We start from the raw sequence: 26,960 nt of genomic DNA on the forward strand, positions 1-26,960 counted from the left end.
CATTTCCACCCCTTTCTTTGGCTATCATATCCCATAAAGATACATCTAATAGCTTTCTTGTCGAACTTGGTTCATAAGTGATCAAAAATAAATACATAACATACGCAACCAAATACTCGAAGGTAGCTAACTGTAGATTTTATGTTCCATAATTTCTCAAAAGGTGAAATGAATTCTAACCTTGGTTGAGGAAGTTTTTTAATGACAAAAGCTGCAGTCCTCATTGCTTCAGCCCAAAATCGTCCAAGTACATTCTTGTCGTGCAACATACTCCGACAAACTTCTGCAAGATGTCAGTTCTTTCTTTCTGCTACACCATTCTGCTATGGTGTGTTGGCACATGTGTACTGATGGTATATTCGACTTTCTCTTAAGTATTGGGAGAACTCTCTTGAGCTATATTCGCCCCCGTTGTCTGTGCGTAGACAACAGATCTTTGTTCCCAATTCTCCTTCGACTGACTGTTTGAACTCTTTAAACTTGGAAAATGTATCAGATTTTTCTTTCATAAATAAGATCCAGACATACCTTGAGAAGTCATCAATGAATGTCATCATGTACCGCATACCGCCAATTGATGGTTGCTTAACGGGTCCGAATACATCAGAGTGGACTAACACTAATGGTTCCTTTGCTTTAAACTTTGACTCTTGATATGGTAATTGGTGTGCTTTACCATATTGACATCCTGCACATACTGTGTCTATTCGTATATCTAGTTGAGGAATCCCTTTAAGCATTGACTTCTTCATCATCATGTTTAACTTGGAATAGTTAACATGACCTAATCTCATATATCATATGTCTGATGTTTCACTTTTCCTTGTCTTGTCTATATATGCAGACTCTGCTGACATCACGTAGACCGACTCTAGTCGTTGCCCCTCCAATATCGGTGTTTCTGATATTTTGAGATTTTGATATACCTTTACATCTTCAGGACCAAATAGAACATAGTGACCTGATGATGTTAGTTGAGACACAGATAATAAATTTTTCTTCATTCCTGGGACATGATAGACATCTTGAAGTGACACCTGGTTAGAATTATATCGGGGCGTAATTATTGTCTTACCAATGTGAGCTATTGGTAACCTTGAGTTGTTGGCTGTCACCACCATACGAGCTCCCTTATATTCGGACAAGTTTTGTAGCTTTTCTTTATCACCTGTCATGTGATTTGAGCAGCCTAAATCTACGATCCAATCATTTTTTTTTAATTAATCTTGTCTGACATTGTTGTAAAAGCTACTTCATTTTCCTCTACAGCGAATAAGGCTTCAGCATCCCAGTCATCTTCGCTATTCTCCTTAGGATTGGAGGTAGCAGTATTACTCTGAACAAACTTTTTCTTGGCCCAACAATCTTTTGCCATGTGGCTCACCTTCCCACAGTTGTAACACTTGCCAATAAACTTTCTATTATTGGCATGATTCTGTGGGGCTCTTCTTGGATGATGACCTTCATTACCTTGATAATTCTTTACTTTGTCACCATCCTTTTTAGATCCATCACTAGCATGTCGTTTGAAGCTGCCCTTACTTTTATTGGTGTAGAGCGCTTCCTCCTCACCCTTTAGCGAGACTTCTCCCATTTGCTTAGCCATAGCTTCTTGGCCTGCAAGTAAATTTTCAAACTCAAGAAGTGATGGTTGTGTTGGTCATCCTTGTATAGCAGCAACAAATCCTCGATATTCTAGTTTCAACCCATGGATAATTATTCTCTTTATCCTGATTTCCCCAATAGGAGCTTCTGGATCTAATTCTGAAATTTCGCGACATATCGACTTTACCTTGTGAAAGTATTGGGCAATTATTTTGTCATGTTGCCCTATTGCTAGTAACTCATTCTCCAGTAGTTGTAATCTTGCATCATTCTTCTTTGAAAAGAGTGTAGTAAAGGTATCTCATACTTCCTTTGGTGTTTTGGCATCTCGGATGTGCTCCAACATTTCTTCTTCAATTGTGATTTTTAAAACAAACATTGCTTTACCTGCTTTGATCCTCCATTTTCGCAAGATGCCATTAGCATCTTCTGCTGGTTGCATGACTTCACTACCACCAACAACCTCCAAAAGATCCTGACCTTGTAGGTAGTGTTGGTGCAGCGGAGACCGGCAAGAGGAGGGTGAATTGCTGAAAACAAGAAAACAAAAACTACCCTCCTCGGATTTCAACTCAGAATTAAATCAGCAATAAAAATAACAACAACTAAATTAATGAAACAGAAAAAGAAATAGGAACAGAAAAGACTCAGGGATTTAACCTGGTTACAACCAAGGAGGTTGTTAATCCAGGACAGTAGAAGAGAGCGCAGTAAGAAAAATCTCCTTCTCTGAAGGCGGAGAAGCCTTTTACACTTTTGAAGCTCACTAGTTGCTTAGGAATTGCTTACAGATTGATTGCTTGAGTTGTTGTTGAATTCCTAGCTCCAGGGGCCTTTATATAGGCCCTGGAAATCTTATCCCGAGAGTCCAAGGCGCCTCCAACAGGGTTTAAGGCGCCTCCAACTCAATCTGCGAATAAAACTTTATCCGCAGCGCAAACGGTCAAACTGGCCTGCTCAAGGCGCCTTAAATCCATTCAAGGCGCCTTCAATGTGTTTAAGGCGCCTTCAATGTGTTTAAGGCGCCTTCAAGGTTCCTACTACAGTAACTTCCAGCCTCTTTTGACTCCTTTTCTTCTTCACTTTGTCTTTCGAAGCTCCGTTTGTTTGGGTGATTTCGGCCAACCGAAATAGGGCTCACCCTAACCCAATTTCCGGCCTTCTCCTCGAGCAGCCTTCCGTCCCGGCTTCACGTCCCTCGAACGCCGCGCACGCTCTTCACGCCCACCGGAGTACTCTTCCGCACCGAGCCCGTCGGCTCCCTTCCCGTGCCGTCCTTCTCGCTAGCTGCGTCTTCCGCTCGACTTCCAGTGTTCCTAAGCTCCTAAACACTCAGACACAGGGATCATATACAGCAGGACCTAACCAACTTGGTTGATCACATCAAAAATACCACGGGGTCCAACAATCTCTCCCTTTTTGATGTGCATCAACCCAAGTTCAAGTTAGGGTTAAAAATAGACATAAACTGTAATTTTAAAGAAAAATTACTAAACTAACAAGTTAAGAATAATTTTTGCAATTAGTAAAATTGCAACACTTTTTATAAATTTTTTTTTGCAATTAGTAAAATTGCAACACTTTTTATAAAAAAAATTTAAGTTTTCTCTAACTCCCCCTAAACTTGTACTTTTCTCTCCCCCTTTGATCACAGCAAAAACGGGGTTAATAAAAATAGAGATAATTATCCAACAATATGTTAGGTAAAATAAATGGTTCAAAAATATTCCAAGTAAGAATGAAATTTTGAAAAATTTTCTAGGTAAAATTTTGCAAGTCAAAAAGTTTCCACAAAAAAATTTTCAAGTTAAAAAATTTCCAAAAAAATTTTAGTAAAATGAATTTTTTGAATTTTTCAGAAGAATATTTTTTAAAAAAATTCTAAGTTAAATTACTTTTTAGAATTATAGAAAAGGCTTTTAACTTAGGCGAAAATAATAATTTTCTTTATTATTATTAAAACAAAATTCATTCTCAAGTTATTGTCATTTCTCTAACCTTATTATGATATCTAAATTTCCACTTTAGTTTATCATAATTTTTTAGATTTAAGAAAAACAATATTAAGTATGCGAAATATTGTTTTGACAAAATAATTGATAAAAGATCTTTTGATAATTCGTTCGACAAATTATTTTGTAACTCACAAGAATCTTTTGGCAATGTTTTTAGTTTCAGAAATTCTTTCAACAAAATAGTTGGTAAAAGATATTTCGAAGGTGTTTTTAATTGGAAAGATTCGTTCGACAAAATATTTTCTAATCCAGAAAATTCTTTCGAAGATTTAATTTTTAATTCGCAAAAATTTTCAGGTACCTTCTCGATTAATGTAATTAATTGTTCAGAAAGTGGAGACCATACCTGACTTACCTTGTCAGCTGTTGATTCTCCCCCTGTCGAGTTGCTTTCTTCCGAAGTCTCTTCCCCTTCATCGATGCTCATCTGGGATGAGCTTTCTGTGGCTTCAGGATGGAATTCGGTTGTTGGGGTTGTTGCGGCATTTACCTTGGATTCGGACTCTTCATAGATCTTTAAGAACATTTCCCAAAGTTCTTTTGCGCTATTGTACTCTCCGACTTTATCGAGATCTTCATTTGGTATTGTGGTTAGAAGATGAAATTCAGCCCGCACATTTGCCATCGACTCATCACGTTGCTTCTCGTTCCAGAGGTATTTCTCGAGCTCTTCTCCGTTTACTTTCTTTGGTGCTTCATAACCAGATTTCATTATTAAATAAATACCAAAATCAGACTTAAGGTATACCTCCATTTTTTACTTCCATGAAGCAAACTCCCCCTCGAATGCAGGTGGGTATTCACTGGCTCCGGCCATCGTCTAGATCTTCGTGCTTCAGTCGGCGATAAGTCCTTCTGAGGCGATCAGGCTCTGATACCACTTGTTGGTGCAGCGGAGACCGACAAGAGGAGGGTGAATTGCTGAAAACAAGAAAACAAAAACTACCCTCCTCGGATTTCAACTCAGAATTAAATCAGCAATAAAAATAACAGCAACTAAATTAATGAAACAGAAAAAGAAATAGGAACAGAAAAGACTCAGGGATTTAACCTGGTTACAACCAAGGAGGTTGTTAATCCAGGACAGTAGAAGAGAGCGCAGTAAGAAAAATCTCCTTCTCTGAAGGCGGAGAAGCCTTTTACACTTTTGAAGCTCACTAGTTGCTTAGGAATTGCTTACAGATTGATTGCTTGAGTTGTTGTTGAATTTCTAGCTCCAAGGGCCTTTATATAGGCCCTGGAAATCTTATCCCGAGAGTCCAAGGCGCCTCCAACAAGGTTTAAGGCGCCTCCAACTCAATCTGCGGATAAAACTTTATCCGCAGCGCAAACGGTCAAACTGGCCTGCTCAAGGCGCCTTAAATCCATTCAAGGCGCCTTCAAGGTTCCTGCTACAGTAATTTCTACTACAGTAACTTCCAGCATCTTTTGACTCCTTTTCTTCTTCACTTTGTCTTCCGAAGCTCCGTTTGTTTGGGTGATTTCGGCCAACCGAAATAGGGCTCACCCGAACCCAATTTCCGGCCTTTTCCTCGAGCAGCCTTCCGTCCCGGCTTCACGTCCCTCGAACGTCGCGCACGCTCTTCACGCCCACCGGAGTACTCTTCCGCAGCTCTCTCGTCCTTCGGACGCACCGAGCCCGTCGGCTCCCTTCCCGTGCCGTCCTTCTCGCTAGCTGCGTCTTCCGCTCGACTTCCTGTGTTCCTAAGCTCCTGCACACTCAGACACAGGGATCAAATACAGCAGGACCTAACCAACTTGGTTGATCACATCAAAACTACCACGTGGTCCAACAGGTAGGACTCCATACATCTTTTCCAAGTGTTGTAGTTTTTGTTGTTGAGTTTCTTTATTCCTCCTACTATTTGAAGGTCACTCATCGTGTCGGAGAGATTTTGATTATACCGAACAAGTTTGATGAACAACCTTGTACAATATAAACCTCTTCACGATTCAAGATAACTCCACCAAGAACAATCCCTGATCGTTCAGCTCTGATACCAATTGTGGAGAAAATAAATTGGACTATAAACAAGTAAATAAATTACTTGTATTATATTCACACTACAAAGACACTACAACACTTTTGAAAATCACTCACAATTTTAGAGAGGAAAAGAAAAGGAAGATGAAGAACAACTTTCAACTTGAAGACTCTATACTTTTATTTTTCGTTGGATGATAAAACAAGAATGCAGGGGGAGTATTTATAGCACTCACCATACAAGATAAATAGTTGATCAGAAAACTAAATTCTATCTACCAAGAAATTCTATCTCTATCCATTGGATGAGAGAAATACTCTCAACCATACATTTTAATTCTTATCAATTAAATTCTATCTATTGAATGAGAGAAATACTCTCAACCACACATTCTAATTTCTATCTGTTAAATCTTATCCATTGAATGAGAAAGAATACTCTCATCTATATTTTTATTTTTATCCGTTAACGAGGTGATATTGATCTTCAACAGAACATGCCATTAGAACTTGCTCAACTGCTTCATAGTCAAGTCAATTAGTGGTCGTTATCATGTGAATTAGAGACCTTTCAGGTTGCAGGTTCTGAATATAGATGCAGAAGAACCCTTCATTCCTATTCCAACTTGACCAGCTTAATCACCTACCTGTTTTAAGAATTGCAACCATAAAGTTTGGCATGGTTCTATCCTTGTGAAATTGATTGAATGTGCAATTATTAGACTTGACAATTAAACCATCATTTATCGGATAAGAATTTGCTCTCTGTACATTAACCCAATCTGTCTTCCTAGGACTCCACTAAGAAACCATAAAACCATGCTATTCTAAATAATTGAGGACTTGTGCTCCTTCATTACGACAATAAATTGAATGACGTCAATGAAGTTTTGAATTTTAAAATACAAGCTCTCCGAGAAAAGGTATTGTTTACACGCTGATTTAATACGACACGTTCGGGGCGAACTAAATGTTTACCCTCAAAAAGTACACTTGATATCCTAGAAGACAAGTGAATTCCACAACTGTCTTCTCTATGTAGTAGCAGATCAACCATCATCTGAGTCAAAGTAACATATTTAATACAGAATTTTTTGGCTTTAAGGCAATCACTACTGTAAAACTAAAGCTGGATTTTCATTGTAGAAATGCTGCCACTCTGTTTAACAAGTTGAGGCCAAAAACAGTTTCTTCACAGTTGATCTTGACAGTGAGAACCAAAGGTTCTGAGAATTTGCCCTCGACTAAGATAGAAATCAGGCAAGGTTTTGAGTTGCTCAATAATTCCCCACTGAAACGTAAGCACAAACCTGATGCATCATCGATATTAAAAGAAACAGGGATGTCCGCACATACAAGGGAAACATTGCAATTGCTCAGAACCTTGGATGCCAAAATTTGAGAAAGTAAAATGATTTTATCCGAATGAATTGAACTATCATCCTTCACTGGGGCAATCTTCTCAATATGGTCCTTGAAAGTGCACCTGTTACAGATGATTTAAGATGGTGTTTACACTTATCAGGAAAAAGGTACAGTTCAAGAAATAAACCCCTTTGTCATCTTCTTACAAGTACAAAATTGCACACAGAAGGTCATCCTAAATTGTGTTTTTGTGTTCCTCTATCTCAAGTTCTCTCCTCATTGCATTTTTCAATAACTTGTTTTGATTGATAGATCACTGGCAATCAAGGAACATAATTTTAATCCCTGTAAAGTATCCACATTCAATCTTGTATGCTTAAAATGATCAAGATGGGACTTCATTTTACAGAGAGATTAGAATGTCATAACGTCTTATTAATTCAATGCTCTTCTTATTGTTGAAGTTCATTAATTTTACAATTAGCATTAAAATTATTGCATAGCTGCATTGAAAGGGAGCCCAACTTAAACAGCTTGTTAGAAATGAATATTCGAGAGGCGTTTGAAATTTCTACATTGTTCTCCACGCTCTTGGAAATGATGAATAGGTGGTGAGATTGTCAAAAGGTTATATGGAATGAAAGGTAAGAACAGATTATTGTTTTTTTTTAATATTAATGGAAATTGGATGGTGACGTCAACGGGCCTTTTGAGAGGCAAAGAAAGGAATGACTGGCAAATTATATGGTAAGATATTAGTAGATGCCTTTAATACTATTATGGATTTAGATCTTCAAGTTATAATCTAATGAAAGAAAGAAAAAGGATAACCGTGTTGCTTCTAACATGATTTCAATTTATCAGCATTTAATTATCTTAGTAGTTAAGCTGCTACATTTGATGTGATCCAACTGATCTTATGGTTAGACAATAAAATCATCCTAAGATTCTCTGTTAATGTTTTATGATATTTTGGTGTCATATTATTATTCATGTCTAGCATGGCCGAGGCCAAGCTCCAAGACTCTATGGGAGAACATTTAATTGTGCAAATAAGTTAATTCAAGCAAATTGGCAGAAGATACGACAGATATGCTAGGACTAATGATTCTAACCCAGTCAAATCAAATTGAAATAATTAAAACTCTCCTTTGAACTATGCCAATTCTGAAACTAAACAAATTATTCAAATGGTGAAATTAGGTTCAACTGAACAAACATTACTAACTATTTTTTTTAATTAATCAACTTTTAGAGTTCTTGAAAAATAAACAATTGTAGTGACCAACAAAAAGATTGATAATAAAAAAAGAGATATTTTTATAGTTTTATGTTGTTTATTTTGCAATATAGAAAATAGAATGAAAGTAAGCTAGAAGCAAACCAACAATTTATCTCAATTCCCACTTTGGACTGTGTGAGGGACCTTCAAGTTTTTCAAATAATTTCATTACCAACTATATCACATCCAACAAACGAATCTTAAATTCTTTTAGCTACTCAGTGAGATATCAAACGAAAAATATAAATTGAAAATCTTTAATTTTGTTGGGATTAGAAAACAAACAAACATACAAAAAAAACATATTTCCATTATTTATATCTCTTATTTAGAGATCATTTTAAACACACACAAATACACATATATACATAGGATGAAGATCTATGAAACTATTTGGGTCGAATAGTTTTATTAGTTGCAAACTAAATCAAAATTTAGAAAGTGCAAATTGATTCAAAACATTGTTGATAAAAAATAAATGATAATTTTTTATTTTCCTTCCACGTTAAACTAAACTAACTGTGTACACCCTTCAGGTGGGTCCATTTTATGAAAAAATGCACTTGTTTAATAGGATACTTTAATTAATAAAAACAACTTCATGTTTATAGTTGACTTTTGGATTGACTGTGGGCAATTCACCCCAATTCACCCGCATGTAGCTCTTGCCATGCATGCTAGAACAAATCGATGATACTTTACTAGACTACCTATATAGAACATAAATCTGATCTTCATAGATCTTAGTCTCCTTGATTCAAAGTAGTTAATCATACCACATTTTGTAATCAATACTGTCATTAATGATTAGGCTACCACTACTAATGACATTTGACAAAGGATGGTTAAAAGATGGAAGAAATGAAAAATCACTGACCTCTTTGAATACTCAAACATCCCCGGCAATTGTCGTTCATGATCTATAAATGCACTCGTGTTCATGGAAAGTGGTTTAAGAAAATACCCAATATCTGGCCAGAGCTTTGTTGAAAACTTTTTCCCATTGCATGTTACAGCCAACTTTAGTGGCAAAAGATGATGGGGGAAACGGATTTCAATTAATTTCTTCACCCTTTGACCTGGATCTAGAGATGCAATCTCTTCAGTAGAAAGCACAGGTGGTACATTAGCAGTTCGAAGCAGACTACACAAGAAACAAGACAAACATATCAGTGTGTATGCAGTAAGATAAGATAAAAAGATTTCATATTATAAATCTCTAGCCGGTTGAAGCGTTAAATTCCATATTAGATACAAAAGGCCAGTGTCAAAGAGAACACAAAAATCACCTTTCAGATTCTCCTAGCACTTGGTCTGAAGATTCCACGCTCAAAGAAGACTCTCCATCTTTCAATGCTATATTTTTTATTGGTTCAGAAGAGCAGTTCTCAAAGAAAATTTCAACAAGTACTAACATTGAAGATATAGTTGAAATCTCATATGAAAATGCATATTCCACTCTCAAGCCATTATTAGTTGTAGGATCAAGAAGACTATGAAGCTTAGGTGTAACAGTACAATTAAGATTGTTAATGGATATTCTCCCAGAAGATGCTTGTTGAGTTGTTTGAATAGATGACACACCAGGTTCTTCATCCAACCAAGACTCCAAAGCTAATTTAGGCATCAACTCTGCCAAATCTGTAGAGATAAATGCAGATAAGTTCCCCTTGGTGTTCTCATTTGAATCATCAACACAAACATTAACATTAGAAACATCAACTAATGTTTTTTCTCTGACATCTTGAACATCATTTCTGACAGCCAAAGCAGTAGATTCAGTATCATTTGAATCATTGACTGATTCATTTCCATCATCTGAGCTAATTGAAGAATGATCAGAATCATAAACAGAGCCACTTTCTTCAATCGAAGATCCAGAAGATATATCAGAGTCATTTGTTTCATTGACTACTCCAGCAGTGAGATCAGTATTGAGCAGACTACAGGGTTTAGGCAGGGGTTCATAACCAGAAGCTGCATGAAGAACTATCTGTGAGAGAGATCCAGGAAGGTAAATCCGGGAACTCTTTGTTGATGATATTGATGAATGCATTTTTCCATTCAATATCTTTCCACCAGGTTCATGATGCATCCTACCATTCTGTGATATATCTGAGTTGTTATCTTTCTCAGAGGATGTCATCAAACTGTGTGGCATGAATTTAAAAATGAAATGTGCACGATCACGTACATCATAATTTATGTCATACTTTGCCAATTCAATAAAATAGCTAAGAATCTTTCTGAAAGCCAATGAATCTGCTCCTTGGGCACATAATAAAACCTGCAAAATTTAAAAACAACAAATGACAAAAGAATATAACTAATGTAAAATAGAAAACAAATAACATATAAAAAAGAGAAATAATTTAAAGAATAATTGGAGAATAGTCCTAGATTGGCGCATCTGCAATTAAATTTTATATTTGATTTTAGCATTTGGTAGTTTAGGACTTGTGTTTTTTTTTCGTTTAAGTAATAATCAGGGGATAATTATAATTTCAATTAGAGTCTAGCATATTTTCCTAATTTATATTATTTATTTTATCATTTTATTTAGAGTCAGCTATACAAAAGTGGTCCAGTGTCCTATATTAATTTCTTTCAGTGTGAGGTTCCTTTGTTTGTTTGTCTGCTCCATTTCTTTGATAATAGACATAGAACACGACATTTATAGAAGCAAGTTCCAAGGATACAACATATTAGTGATGGTTTTTTACTTCGCATATGTAGTGTGATATTTTAGATACTTGAGATTAGGTATTGGCTAACACTAAGGAAAGATGTGTCACCTGCCTAGACCCAACTACCTTAGACATAGTAACTTGACTAAGAACTATCATAGGCTCAGACTATCTTACCCATCAAGAATAGAAAGTGTGGAAGAAAGTTATGATGAAAAAGATAAAAAGTCGATAGAAGAAAAATGATACAATAATTCCCTCATCGTTTCATTGTCAGAAAGAAACATAGGAATCTTTCTTTCCCACTGTTTCTTTGAAGGGAAAGAGGGAAATACTAGTTTCTGATTTTTTTTTAATTTATTTTCCTTCAATACAATCAGCATTTGCCGTGTGCAGCTCATTTCCAGCCGATTTGGGAGTATAGGAGAGAATTGCCCTCTCTTCATTGTTCTACAATGAAAGATAGAGAAAGTGTGTCCCACATGCCCTTCTGCTCAGGTTACTAGTTCACCTCTTCAATTCACCATAAGAAACACACTGTTAAAGAAAGTAAAAGAAAAGAGAATCATTTGAAGTTTTGTAACCATCTTCATAACATCCATCATGACCCAAAAGTGACTTGTTGTTACTAGCTTCCAGAGTTGTCATTATTTTTATTCTATCCTCAACCAGAATATTAATGTAACAATGCCTACAAATACACCTCATACCGATGAGTAAATGCTCTTTTTATGAAAAATTTTAGTATGAACACCAAAACATATATTTGGATTCAACCCAGCACAAACAACTGAAAGTATCAGCATATGGAAGAAAAAATTCCATTGACACACAATTAGCCCATTCACTGATCAAAATGGCAAAAGGGTATTTCAAGCACTGATTGTTTTTTCTAATGATGCTTATGAGACAAATCTCAATTGGTTAGCAATCATAGGCAAACAAGAGGTTTAATGTTACAATTGTATACTCACATTGAACATTAAAAGTGTTTAATCAAAAGGTATGAATGGGAAAAAATGATGAATATTAAGTCAGGAGGAATAATGCAGGGAAGAATGAAAAAAGACCTCAAAAGGAAGATGGTATAAAAACATGGATGCAACAAATGGTCCACTGATATGCAGCCCAAGGGCAGCAAACAGAGAGAATTTGAATTAGTACCTTTGCAGCAGTATTTAGGATTTGAAGCTTTGTGTCAGGTTCCTCTGAAGTAAAAGACCATGCAAGGTAGTTCAGTATGCTCGGTACTACTTTGGGAATAATCTGCCCAATAACGCTGTATTCTCCAATAATCCAAATAACTAATGCTCGTGCTGCAGGTATTTTTATTCTGTCCAAGTTGCAAGCCAGTTGTACAATCACCTTCACAGAAACAAAGAGAGTAAAGCATGTGTAATATGTAGCATTATAGTGACTTTGAGTATAATTGCCTAAACTGGAATGAAAAAATTAACCAAAAAAAGTTTAATATACAATCAATATTCATAGTATAATAAACAAAATCCTTCCCCAAGATGTAATAATAACTTTATTTTGATTTGGTAGCAACATTCAATATATTAAAAAAAACAATAAAGCTTCCATGGTGCTGGTTTCAGCAACAAAAGAGCAGTTAATTTATGATAACATGGGAAAAAATCCACTTTGAAAATGGCCAAGACCTTTATGGTAGAATCCGGGGATTGAGGATAATCTCATATTGAATTTGGAGAGTATATATGCTATGAGGATAATTGGGAGGATAAATAGCCATGATTACAAGACAGTAATTAATATTTTATCCAGATTGACAACCCACTTGCAGAATCACCCCAACCACGGACTGGTGGAACTTCGATTGCATAGATCCAATTGTGTGAACATACATACAATTAGAAACAAAAAAATAAAGATTTATTTCCATCAACCACCGTCGATGATGCCTTTGAGTGAGACTGAAAATCTTTCAATTTAATTCTGGAGCAGATCTGCCCAAGACTGAAGTAGATTAAGTAAATAGCATGTTGACTAAAACAAAATTAAAAATTCTCTCTAAAAGAATTACAGTACCATGAAGCCAAGTTAATGATACTTCAAATCTGCCATATTAAAAGAACATGCTATATACTTTTGCAAACAAATACCCATTGCTTTGTTTTTAATCGGCCTAAATTGACTTGACAAGAGAATAAAAAAGATATAATAACATAAAAATGCAGGTATCATGCAGCAGATTAGATACACTATCAGATCCCTTCTAATAACATCCCAAATGTGAAGGTTAACTCTAGCAACAAGTTCTACTAAAAATTAACACAGCTGAGACATATAAACATCCTATGAAGAGAATCTCATCTTCCATGTGAAATAGATTATGCCACAGATCAACCATCCCAACAAGGGATCTATACAATTCCCATGGCCCCATTAACTTCATATATGTCAATCGATCCAGCCTTATCTAGGTAAATGCATGGTGGCCCAATAATCCACAAGCAAAAATAGACAAAAGACACAGGCTAGCTAAGGGATCTAGAAAAGGCTAAGAAAGCACCTGTAAGAAAGTATAGCTGTCAGGAAGAAAGCTTCTACAATAACAGAGTGCAGATTGGAACCATGGTACTATACATATTGCTTGACAAAATACACTTAGCATGTAGAAACATTACTAGAAGTTATAGTATATATAAAATAACCTTAACAAAAGGCTTTTTCCACTTCAAAGCAACTGTATTATATAATTCACTAAATTTGAAGCTTTGTTCAGGACAACACATCACAATGCACAAAAATGGATACATAATAGTGAAACTTCTAAATGACATCCTAAACTAAAAATATATGATTCATCAATACAAAGCAAAACAACAACAACAATAACAACAACAACTAAATTTTATACCACTAGGTGGGGTCGGCTATATGAATCTTTTTACACAATTGAGCTATATCTTCTACTATATTATCATCTATACTTAAATAAATTTTATCTTATTTTATTATTACTAACCAAGTCTTTTTTTTTATCTTCCTCGTTTGATATGCGTATTTGTCATACTTTCATATCACCTAACTGGAACATTTATTAGTTATCTAAGTACATGCCCGTACCATCTTAAACGTGTCTCTCAGAGTTTCACTCAATAGATGCACCTCGGACTTTCTCTCTAATACTCTCATTTCTTATTCTGTCCATCCTTGTATGTCTGCACATTTATCTTAACATCCTCATCTCTATAACTCTCATCTTCTGCTCATGTACTCGAGTTATAGACCAACATTCAGCTCCATATAACATAACAAGTTTAACTGCGATTTTGTAGAACTTTTCTTTAAGTTTTAGAGGTACTTTACAGTCACATAAAGCATCCGACACTCTCTTCTATTTTAACCATCCTGCTTGTATTTTATGTAAGATATCTCTCTCAATTCCTCCATCATTTTACAAAAATGATCCTAAATATTTAAAACTCTCGGTTCCGAGCAACTAGTCATCTCCTATTTTAACAATTATCTCATTACGTCTAATATTGCCAAAGTTAAATTCCATATATTCTGTCTTTATTCTACTAAGCCTAAAATCTTTTCCTTCTAGTGTTTCCGACCAAGATTCTAGTTTAGCATTTACTCCTTCATATGTCTCATCTATCAAAACAACATCATCTGCAAACAGCATGTACCACGGTACTGTGTCTTGAATGTGTACAATGAGTTCGTCCATAATTAGTGTAAAAAGATGGGGACTTAGAGCTTATCCTTATTGGAAATGCTTCCAAGTCTTTAATCTGGTTGTTACATCCTCGTACTATCCTTAATAAGTTCAATATATGTTACGCTAACATATCTTTTTTCTATAATTCTTCATATAATTTCTCTTGGGATTCTATCATAAGCTTTTTCTAAGTCAATGAATACCATGTGTAGGTCTTGTTTTTGCTCCTTATTTTTCAATTAATTATCTAAGAAGATGTATAACATCTATTTTTGACCTTTCAGGCATGAACCCAAATTGATTTTCGATCACCGAGGTCTCCTTTCTTAATCTTTTTTGTATTACTTTTTCCTAAAGTTTCATGATATGACTCATTAGTTTAATACCCCTATAGTTTGCACAATGGAACTAAAGTACTCATCCTCCATTGATTAGGCATTTTTTTCGTTTTCAATATCATGTTAAATAATTTTGTAAGTCATTCAATACCTTGTTTCCCTAGGCAATTCCATACCTCTATCGGAATATCATCTGATCCAAGGATTTTTCCATTTGTGCATCCCATTTAAAGCCTGTTTTACTTCTGAAGTTTGAATTCTATGATAAAAATTTAAATTTCTATGCTCATTTTACTTACCTAAATTACCTAAGTTAAGTTGGTTACCTAAACATTCATTAAAAAGTTGATGAAAATACCAATTCCACCGCTCTTTTATTTCTCCATCATTTACTAGTACCCTATTACATTCATCTTTAATAAATTTTATTTTGATAAGATCTCTTATCTTCCTTTCACTTTAGTTATTCTATAAATATCTCTTTATCTTTCTATTTATCCAATTTTTAATATAATTGTTCAAAATTTTTATTTTTTGCTATATTCACTACTTTCTTAGCTTCTTTCTTGGTTATTGTATATTTTTTAAGTTTTCCTCGTTCTTACAAATATATAGTTCCTTATAAGCTATTCATTTTTCCTTCACTTTCTCTTATACTTTCTCATTCCACCACTTAGATTCCTTACTTAGTGGTGACTCACCGAGTAAACTATTAACTACTATTTTCAACTTTGATATCATTTTATCCTATGTTGTATTAGAGTCACTGTATATTTCACCTAATACTTGTACTCCTACCTTCTCCTAAATACATTTTGTTTCACATCCTTTAACTTCCACCACTTAATTTCAGGAGTCGTATACATTTTCTTTCTATTGATACTATGTTAGAGGCGTATATCCTACGCTACTAACCTATGTTGGATAGTTAAGCTTTCTTTAAGGATGACCTTGAAATCTTTACAAATCTTTCTATTCTTCTTCCTAACCATAAGAAAGTAAATTTACGATTCTTCTCTTTTCTTAAAAAAAATGTATTAGCTAATATAAAATAATATACTATCACAAAATCTAATATAGTTTTTCCTTCCTCATTTCTCGCTCCAAACTCATAACCCCCATGTACCCTCTCATATTTCTCATTTTTCACTCCGGCATGCACATTTAGATCACCTTATATTAAAATCATTTCATTTGACAGAATGTTTTATAATAATTCATCTAAGTCATCCCAAAACCTTGATTTGGTAGTTTCATCTAATCCTACTTGCGGTGCATATACGCTAATTATGTTCATAGTTTCTTTCGTCATTATTATCTTAAGGGCTATAATTTTATCTCCTTTTCTAACTACTCCAACTTCATCCTTTAACGAACTATCTACAACAATACCCATTTCATTTCTTGCTTTACTCTGTAGCATAACTTAAAACTCAAGTTCTCTATCATCTTTGCCTTCTCGTCTAGTCATTTTATCTCTTGTACACACAAAATACTAATTCTTCTCCTAATCATTGTATCTACTACCTCCATTACCAGTGAGGTTCCTAGTTCTAAATCTTAGATTATTAATTTTCCTATCATATTTGTTCTTATCCAACTTATGGCGTGAGAACTCTTGCCTATTTAATATTACATCCAAGTTTCCCTGAAGATGTAACGATCCTTGCCGATATGTTATAATCGGACCTTGCAACGCGAATTCTTGTATATTTAGCACTACACTCAAATTCTGGAGATGAAGCAATTCTTGCCGAAACGTTATAGCCTGACCCTGCAATGCATTCCTTCCGGGGAACAACCTAGCATTAATACAATAGTTTAATAAATCCATTCATTGAATATTTGTTATAGTTTTAACGCTAGCTGGCAACCTAACACAACGCTCCTCCTTTATTCGGACCGGCCATGACTGGTTCGTCATAAGTGAAGTTATCAGTACAAAGCAAAAGAGACATTAAAATCATATGTACCACAGGACACATCAGAGAAGGAAATCCCAATATGGAAACATATGGATCATCACAATACGCCTCACAGCGACATTCATATATATTTTTCCATTGATGATCCTGGGCAGCCAAACTAATATTTCAGAGTGAATCCAAGCCATAGAATTTGTAGGACGCATGATGACATAATGCTATCAAACTACATCTAGAGTTAGGCTGCAAAGAACTTGAGCTATGAACAAGATGGATAAGTACTGCATATATACTCTTCCCAAATGTAGTGTTTTGATTCACCACTTCCAGCAGTTCATATATACAAAAACATACTAGTGAAATCAGGTTCCATTTGACTTTGGTTTCCTCAGTTTGTAGATTAACTGGGAAACTAAGTCAGAAAACCTGAATTCATCAAGAAATACACTTAAAATAAGAATCACATTGTAAATAATAGAACAATTACCCTGTCATAACTATCTGGGTTCTGCTTTATAATAGCTTTTATTGACATGATTGCTTGAACCAAGACACCGGCTTCTCCATCAATCTGGCTTGAACTACTTAAGGATGATTCTGTGAATTTGACTAATTTCTATCAGCAAATTTACAATCATGAGAAAAGTTATCAAATATAACTGCAGTTACCATAAAATGTGATTGCTAAAAGTCCTTCCAAGCAAGCAGATGCTACCATCGGCAACCTTTGTGCACACAATCCAATTGCAGCAACAGTATCAGCAACAAATCTCCTATCTGGATCTTTAACATAATCCTAACAGCACAACTATAAATATAAACATCAAAAACTTTTTAGACTAAATGGTAAAAATAAACTACAATAGAACATTCACCATTTGTAAACACTAAACATGTATTCTCCACCTATCAACTCCTAAAGATGAAGCCTACTTATTATGTGATGATAGCTAGCTATCTTCCATAGCAGAAGAAAGAATAAACAAAAACAAGAAAGCTATCACAAGAAAAATCATCTTCCAAATCGAATGGTCATTTTCATATTTCAATATCAACCAAAGAGGGTATTTCATATCTCAGATCAGTTAAGATGGATTCTTTACTTCCAAATCCTTAGTAAGGAATCCCATAGAATGAACTCATTGAGAAGCAATTAACCCCAAGATTTGCTCATTTATTGACATTTTATCAATATTACCTAACATTTCTTCATTTTACACTCCAAAAAATCAAGAAGGAAAGACTAGACCAGCATTCCTATTCCTTTGTCGTGTTAAATAGTTTACTTTATCAATCCATTAAGAAGATTTAAAAAGGCCAGTCCGGTGTACAAAACTCCCGCAAATGCGGGTCCCGAGAAAGGGTCTATTGTATACAGTCTTACCCTGCTTTGCAAGAAGTTGTTTCCATGCAAATTTGTGGTATCAACCTGGAACAATATCTTAATGCTGATTCCTGCTAACACTTGGCATGAATCGGCTCGAGTATAGGCATACCAACATGATTTTGATCTAGCTCTAGCCTTTGATCTTCTCATTTGGTTTTCTTACTTTCAAAAATAAGAATATTGCAGTTTCATAGTCAAATGAATTAAAATTTCAAGGAAACAACCCAGAAAATATAGCAAATTGTTTTAAGTTGTAAAATACGTAACTAGTAAGAATGCCTCTGCTAATGTCTTATTAATAAGGATCTCCATTGATAAATGTGTCCAGAAATGAAAGCATAGACTCTTAAAGCATCCAAATGAAGCCAATCCAAGAATTTTCCATCACCAAGTTAAATATGGTTCCTCAGACATTTGATATTTAAATTAGTTGGGCTACAAGTCTATCAATATATGTAAATTGGGAGTATAAATACAAGTTATAGAGCTCCAAGGTGATTGATCGCATATCATCTATAGATCCACAGCAATATGAAGGTTGTGGTATGATCAACATTGATCATGAATTTAAGATGAACTTCATGAGGTTACTGATTATTCAGTGTAATACTACATGTAGTTACATATATCATGTAATTGTTTAAGTATATAATTAACTCAAACTATATGTTTAATTAAGAAGTCAGTTGGAATTAGATTCATTATATTTAATTTGTGTTTAACTGAACTGAGATTCATGGAATTTAAGTTCATCTCGCTCAATACGGAATGAAACCAAGGTTTGCATTGCCAAATACGGGCAACACGTGACAGCATAGGGAAAATACGTATTTTTTCCCTCGTCGATTATTTCTAATTTCAATACATAGGCAATGTCATTCATTTCGTCTGTACCAACTAGACCAAATGAAATTTTAAATTATCCATCATAAACTAAGTTTCTTAGAAATTATCACTAACAAATTTTTGCACTTATCAGTAAACAAAATTTGAAAGGAGTCGAGGTTCAGACTATGCTATGAAGCAAAAACAGCTTTGATTTGTCATACATGTAGAGAAAAACCAATCACACAATAAGCATATGCTAAAATAATGATTATTAATAAAGTCATAGCAGCAGCAGAAAGTACCTGGAATTCCTGCAAAATTATTGGAATTGAGGATTCTGTGGCAATAATTGATAGTATCTCAAGCTTCAAAGCTCTGATCTGGTATGTGTCATAACTACATACGAAAAAGTCTTCATAATATTGTGAAAAAAATGGAGGAACGGCTTTGGCAAACACCAACAAGTTGCAGAGAATCTACAAAAACGAACAAATGAAGAAATCAACTGTCTCATTTGGAACTTAAAGTTGAAAGCTGAGCAAGAGATCAAAAGAACTATATTAATTTCTGAAAGTAGATTTTGTGTCATGTATTGAAATTCCAAGTTCCAATAGTCAAATGAAATGAGATAATTTTGGCACCATGTAGGAGTACCAACACATGGTGTCAGTAGCAAATTGGAAACAACGGAGATAAGAAGAAAAAGAAGAGAAGGCAATTAGGTGCTTAGGGACAAATTTTAAAGTACTTTCACGTGTTTTGGTCCTTAAAGCCGAAATAGTACATTTCAACACCATGTTGTACTAACACTCGGTCACTTTGACATGCATCAAGATTCATTTAGATGGATTTTATTCCTTCAATACTCTTTCTCTATCTTGGTTTATTTCTTATAAATAGGACCATATTAATCACATTAATTGAATTTTTTTTCCTGTAGTGTATCATATTGATACTCAGTAATAGAAAATACCAACATGAATTCAATAAGCTTCTCATTAATCCTCTCTCTTAAAGTTTCTACTTAATAAACTATGTTAATTAGTAATTGAATTAAATATGATTTTCTCAATTTTACTTGTGTGTGTGTCAAGAAGAATACATACAAGACAAATCTTACACCTATAATCTTTCACTTACTTTGTTTACTTATAAAAATAAAAAATACGACAATTAGATAATCAATTGAATTGAAATTTTAGATAAATAAATTTTTAAAAATAACAAATATTATTTAAACTCATCTTGACTCAGTTGTTGAAGTGTGCCAAGGAATGTCAGCAGGATACAATAGTCATCAATACAATAGCATGGGTGGCATGGAAGATATTACCTGTGGCCAATTTGCCAAGTATATTCAAACCATCAATTGATTTTTATATTGTATGCATAAATTGTGTAATCTATATACTTTTTACTGCATTTTATATTATAAATTCCTATGCATTTAGCTATAAAGTTTTATCTATTCATCAAATACTTCACCATATATAATGTGAACTATAAATAATAAAGATATCCTTACTAGCCACCTGAGTTGTTAGTACTGGAAATCATTGAAAAAAGGAATGATTCTATCTAAGAAGAGGAATCATCTTTGATGGCAATGATAAGCAAAGAAAAAGAGATTACTATAAATAAAGGACATGAAAGCAATCAACAAAAGAACATGGAATAGATATAGCACTTTCTAAGAAGGATGGCAAGGAAACCATTCAAAACTGGTTTAGAAACAATGGAAAAAGATGAGCTAAGTGGTGCCAGTGTGAAAACGGACTATTCTTTTTTGGTCTAAGCAATAGGTAAAGTGGGGAAAACAACAAAGTTGGTACCTCAAATAGATAATACTATTTGAGATTTCTTTCAAAGAAGTAGCACACAAATTTGAGAAGAAAACAGCTCATTCCCTTGAGTTTATTTGCTCATTCTACAATTTTAAAGAAATTCATAATTTACCACATATTTGGAGGCTTGACAAGATCTCAGAATAAACAAAAGAGGCTTGATGATCCTTTCAATATTTTCTCTTGGAGCCATAATCCAATGAACTCCTGCAGCTGCTAGTACAACTGCACTATTATGACTCCATAATAAAGGAGATGTGCATCGCAAGAGCATCACAACATCATCATTAGTGCTGGAAGTTAGAGACAAATCCAACTTATCATCATTAGAATTTGAGCATCCAGTTTGTGCAAAACACTCTATTTGTCCGTCTATGTAACTTTTGCACATTAAGGTTATCATATTGACGTCACATGTTGTACCCACCAAGGTCTGACAATTACCCGATGTGCCACTAAACGTTGGAAAACCATCGGCCACTGGGGTAGTTGACATTGTGCTCAAACTAAACATAATGGATTCTTTCACAATTCCATGTCTAGCTATGATATATCTTAAGAGAATCTCAATTAGAACAATCTGACCCCACTCTTCAACATCTGGGAGTATCTCACATAGCCTTCTAAAACTTTTTGCAATCAGAAATAGACTGGAAGGGCAAACAGATTTGAAAGCAGCGGCGGCAGCTCCAACAACTCCAGGGGAATGATCATTTAATAAAATATCAACAAGCTGCAGGAAGATAAAATTTCTCTCATTAAAATTTCACAGGAATACAGGAGAATTAAGGTCCTTAATGAGGGAAAGACGGGGGCACGCTAAGCTTACCTCCTCAAAAGAAGAATTATCTTCATCATGGTGCAAGTCATATAACTTGGGAAGAGCATAGGCAGCACATTTCCTGACATAGGCAGATGGATCTCTAGCACACTTAGTAATAGCTCTCAATACAAGTGGTGCTACAGCGTGTAAACGGATTCCTGCCATAGTGCGAAGGGCCCATGCTCGGACCAAAGGATTTGTATCTGATAAGTCCTTCTGAAAACAATTGATAGAGAGGAGAGCTTCATTTTGACGCCTGATAAGAATCACAAAAAAACAAAAAGATTCAAACAGTGAAGTAGAGATATTGCATCAGCTACTAATCATCACTCTTCGAAAAGTGACAAATAAATCTAAAAAAGGAAAAGAAGAAAGGTGGTGCATGGTTCTTGAATGGAGATATTACTCTGAATTATAATTTCCTAAGGAAGCAACAAACAGAGCAGGAAAAATGATCCTACATAAGTATGTCAGGATAATATCTACAACCATATTACAATACATTAAACATGATGCTGAGTTATTGAAATTGAAAAGTTTAACAATGATGACAAAATTGATTAAAGATGTGAAGTCCAAAATTTTCACAATTGCTTTTAAAGAATAACAAGAGAATAAGTAGCCTAAATCATATGGACTATGGAGATTTTAAACTATATCATTTTGCTGACACAAAAAAAATGTCATATATAAGTCATCTTTTAGTTTAAATTTCTATAAGATTAGGTGAACATGGTGGTTGGTTCTAGAGACGAAAAACAATTAATAATATATTGATGTCAGAAAGTATGTCTATGATAATAAGTTACTAAGCTAGTAGGAGTGTCAAAAATGCCTTTTCTATAATTATAGGTTTGTGTCAATGACTAGCCTTAAATCCCTCACTTTTATGATAGTACTAGAAGAATATAGCAGTCTTATTCAAAATATATCTCCTGATGAATATTATTTCAAAGAAATATTCTCTTAATTGAAAAGTGTATAAATAGAAAAAATTAGAATCTTGAATTGTGAGGAAAAGATAAAGAAATGAAAGGTTTGTGTTTAATAGAACTAAATAGCAAACTATTGGAAGGATAGTTAAGATGGATGACACAAAATTCTTGGGCGTATCATTCAACAAGAAATATTGATAAAGATATTATTAATAGGACAAATAGTGTCGCCAAAATGAAGAGTTTCTAGAGTTTTGAGTGATGGTTGTGTGCCCCTTTAGCGAAAAATAAATTTTCAACAAAATAGTGCTACAACGCATTGTCCTTAGGATTATAGTTAGGACTTAGGAGACAACATGTACAAAAGAATTATAATAACAAAGATGAAAAATGCTAAAAATAGATAACTAGGGTTACCAGAAAAAAAAACTGTTATTCTTGAGCAATTAAGTATAACTCTAAATATGAAGAGAAAGGAAAAATAGGCTGAAATGGTATGGACACATACAAAGGTGATAAATAATAAAATAAATAGCTATACAAATTGAACCCACTAGATTGAGAGATGTAGAGGAAAGGATGGCTAAAGAAGACTCTATTAGAAAGTGGTTTAACTAATTAGGATATTACCAGTGATATATTTTGCATAGAGCTTGATGAAAGGAAAGGTTATGTAGCTGACTCCAGATAGTTAGGAAAATGATGATGATGACAATGACTAGGTGTACAGTTTGGATGGAAATGCGACTTTAACACAAATCAATCAAAAGGCAAGGTCTAAGTTGGTAGGCCATCATAGGAATAATAAATTGTGTATCAATACCTGACAGAGCCTTTATACCTTCTGATTTTACTTCTAAAACATTTTTTACAGAACTAAAAGTTATTTTAAAAAGTAAAAGTTGGCAAAAACCTAAAACGAAAGCACCTCAAATACCAACAAGGATCAATAAATGTCAAATAATAGAAGATAGTCAATCAATCACTTAGCCATGTGATTGACTTTGGCATGCTGGAGAAGAATGTGACAGTTGTGGGTGATATACATTTATGTTCCAAAATCCATTTGGCAATCAAAACAAATCCGAAATCTAAGGAACTTGTTTTCTGAAACTGATTTCGTTTACTCACTAGGGTAAGAATGAAGGTTTACCAAAATTAACTAAAACTAACTTGACTCAAGGGTTATTTGAGAGACGTACTCGTCAAGTACTTGGAGAAGAAGGAAACTATCTTCATACACATCATTAAAAATATAAAATAAGTTCGTACCTCTTGGATCATGACAGTTGAGAATAAATAAGAGGTAAAAGGGAAAACCTATAAGCAGTTACATGATCACTATACTGACAACAAGACAATAGCGTGCAAATGCCATTCATGTTGATCTAGCACAAGAAGAAAATACAATCAAGCAGAATGAGTAGAACAGTTTAATAGCTTGCAAATGCTATTCATGTTTATCTAGCACAAGAAGAAAACGCAATCAAGCAGAATGAGTAGAACAGTTTAAAAGACGGTAACAAGCAATGGCTTGCAAATGCATGTTTATCTTGCGCAAGAAGAAAATACAATTAAGAAGCACAAGTACGACAGTTCAAATGACACAGAGGTTCTCTCTATGAACATGACCTAAATTCCTAAACTTGAAACTTCAGAATTAGTTTCCATTGACGTATCTCATTCGATTACACTAATAAACATCCAAGCAAATATTTTCAACATTCGAATTGTAGAAAGAGAAAGAATGCAAACATACTTCTCAGCGTAATGAAGTAAATAGAGATACACAAGCTTCTTAAGCTCCAGTGACTGCGACGCAACATTCTTCACGACCTAAAGAAGTTCAAACACTAAATCATTCAACCAAAATCAAGCATGCTCATTAGAATCGATTCGACAAAACGATAGGTTAGGAGGGCAGAGGCGAGCAATCCAAACCTGGGGGAAAAATTGGGAGACATCGGAGCCCTGGGCAAGAAGAGCAAGCAGACGCTTGAGGGCGTCAACCTTCTCGGAGTCAAAGCGACTTTCAAGAAGGGGACCGATGCTGACATCGTCAGGGTCGTCGTAGAGGTGCGCGTCAGTGCCGATCCGGAGCACTAGCGACGAGGCCTTGCTCAGGCTCTCAGCCGTTGCCGAGAACTGGTGAAACATCTCCCTCGTTCAGTCTCGCTCGTCTTCCCCAGCAGGAATCGTTCCTCACTCTCCACCACCGCCCGAGATCGGATGCAGTAGCCAACAGAGGGCGACGGCGATACTGGTCTTCCAGATCCGGGTAAGAAAATGGATTATCTGACTACCATCATTCTGTTCTGCCTAATTTTTGATGATTCGAAACGGGTCGAGTTGGGTCGGGCAGGATCTTGACGGCCTCTGGAATTTGGATATGCGAACTCAAAATGGATATCTCTTATGGGCCCAATGGATCGGCCTTTTTAGTCCAATCTACATGAAATATTTTATTCTAGAAACACTCGTCCCAAATTATTTGAAGATAGATAAATAATAGAAAGAGTTTTTTTTCTAAAAACATACGTTTGCTAGGAATTAATCTCCGTTAATCTATCACCGTTTGATCAATTGAACATCCTGTGAAATATGAAACATTTTTTCTCGATGATATTGGAAGTGAAAGTTCAGTATCATCAGTAAAAAATTATGATGATTGATGTTTTATTTTGCAAGGGTTGATCGAAGTTCTTATTGAAATAAATTTCTTCTTCCTTTTAAGATGCTCAATTATTTTGTTCGTTGTCATTCAAATTCGTTTTATCTACCAATCAGAAATCTTTCTATATATCAAAATTTATCTGCATGGATGCGTCCAAAACTTTTTATCAGTGTTACGATCGAAGACTTTTTAAATCTCGCATTGAAATTGATTTGAAAAAGCAACACCTTTTACAAATCAAAAAGAAAATAAAAACAAATTAATCATTGCGTTTTACATGCATTGACTACCTCCATCAGATATCGAGATGAAATCAGTATTAAACAACCTGGATAGACAAATAGTACAAACGAACTGATGATACAATTTCTCCGCCACTAACTTAATAAACATCAATATATTTTCAACTCAATAAGTTTAAAAATATTAAGGCAGTGGAAAGAAAGCAAACATTGCGAATCTTTTCTAAACTGCAAAGAGATGGTCAATAACCTTCACTCTTCGATATTCTTTCTTTCCTTTCAAAAACTCTTTTGCTATTTTGCTCCCTTCCCCGAGAGTGAGAGTTGATTCAAATTAAGAGTCGTTTTAAGAAACACATAACTGGATTTAAGCCCTAAGTCCCTTGCCGTAAGTGCGGAGTCCATGCTGCACTCCATGTGCTGGCCACCTCTGACCTCTGATATCTCAAACATGTTTTGACTCTTTCTTGCAGGCTCATTATCTATATCATTGGTTGGTGAAGTCTCCCTTAAAAATTACACTTGCTCGCGTTTTACCTTAGCTTATCCTGCCATCAGTACTGGTCACCCTACTAGCTGGTCCCATCTCTGAACGCTTCTCCATCCATGGAACCATGTTGTTGCACATGCACTTGCTCTCATCGCTGCCATAAAACACCAATGCGCTGCACATGCGCTGCCCTCGTTACTGACTTCGACTGCAGCTGCTGCTGCTGCTGCTCTTTACTTTTTTTTACCAATATTTATATTCCAGCAATGCTGCAGGGATCAATAAATAAGTAAATTTAAATAAATTCATAAGCAATTCATAAGTTTTACTCGAAGTGTACATACTAAAGTCATTATAACGATGATTCCAATTGCAATCGTGACCGCTACCTACCAGCGCACCTAGGATTCTGAGCACATGTCTCGTAACAATTTGATGCATTTCTGATTTGCAAGAATAGCACATCTCCTCGCCACAAAGATTCCTTCCGAATACAATGTAAAAAAGGCATATTGTACCTTCGTCTACAAGATAATGTTTATTTTCTCTCTTTGTCAATTTTATCATCACTCAATCATTTGTTTGAGCATATCTAAGCTAGACTTGTTGGATCCATTCTCAATGTTTTTTTAAAGGTCTCTACTAGGATCCAATTAAGTGCCTCTGATTTATCTATTGAACAATTTATATATATTTAGAGATTAACTTTTTTTAAAAAAAATATTATATCATCCTTTCTTTCATGACAACTTGCTTCCGGGTTCATAAGATAAGAGTTCATATCAAATTACAAAATAATTTTATCACTGCATGCTTTATGGGCTTGAAATGATTCACCCATC

General features: G+C 34.8%; 1 protein-coding gene across 3 annotated transcripts; it reads right to left on the reverse strand.

Annotated features, from left to right (window-relative positions):
- Positions 1-6,487: 6,487 nt before the first annotated feature.
- Positions 6,488-25,017, reverse strand: LOC122051492 (AP3-complex subunit beta-A-like). Of its 3 annotated transcripts, XM_042612668.1 has the most exons (12): positions 24,654-25,017; positions 24,472-24,548; positions 21,784-22,033; positions 21,067-21,687; positions 19,413-19,586; positions 17,565-17,691; positions 17,383-17,492; positions 12,103-12,303; positions 10,446-10,538; positions 9,541-10,355; positions 9,129-9,395; positions 6,488-7,090 (listed from the first exon to the last, which is right to left on the reverse strand). In XM_042612668.1, the coding sequence occupies exons 1-12, from the start codon at positions 24,867-24,869 to the stop codon at positions 6,742-6,744; spliced, it is 3,300 nt and encodes a 1,099-aa protein (XP_042468602.1). In that variant the 5' UTR covers positions 24,870-25,017; the 3' UTR covers positions 6,488-6,741. The 3 variants fall into 3 exon arrangements, with proteins under 3 accessions (XP_042468602.1, XP_042468594.1, XP_042468610.1); XM_042612660.1 differs by having other exon boundaries at positions 9,541-10,538; XM_042612676.1 differs by having other exon boundaries at positions 9,541-10,538; positions 24,472-24,565; positions 24,654-24,788.
- Positions 25,018-26,960: the final 1,943 nt, after the last annotated feature.

The sequence above is a fragment of the Zingiber officinale genome, chromosome 1B, assembly GCF_018446385.1.
Source record: "Zingiber officinale cultivar Zhangliang chromosome 1B, Zo_v1.1, whole genome shotgun sequence".
Taxonomy (NCBI): domain Eukaryota; kingdom Viridiplantae; phylum Streptophyta; class Magnoliopsida; order Zingiberales; family Zingiberaceae; genus Zingiber; species Zingiber officinale.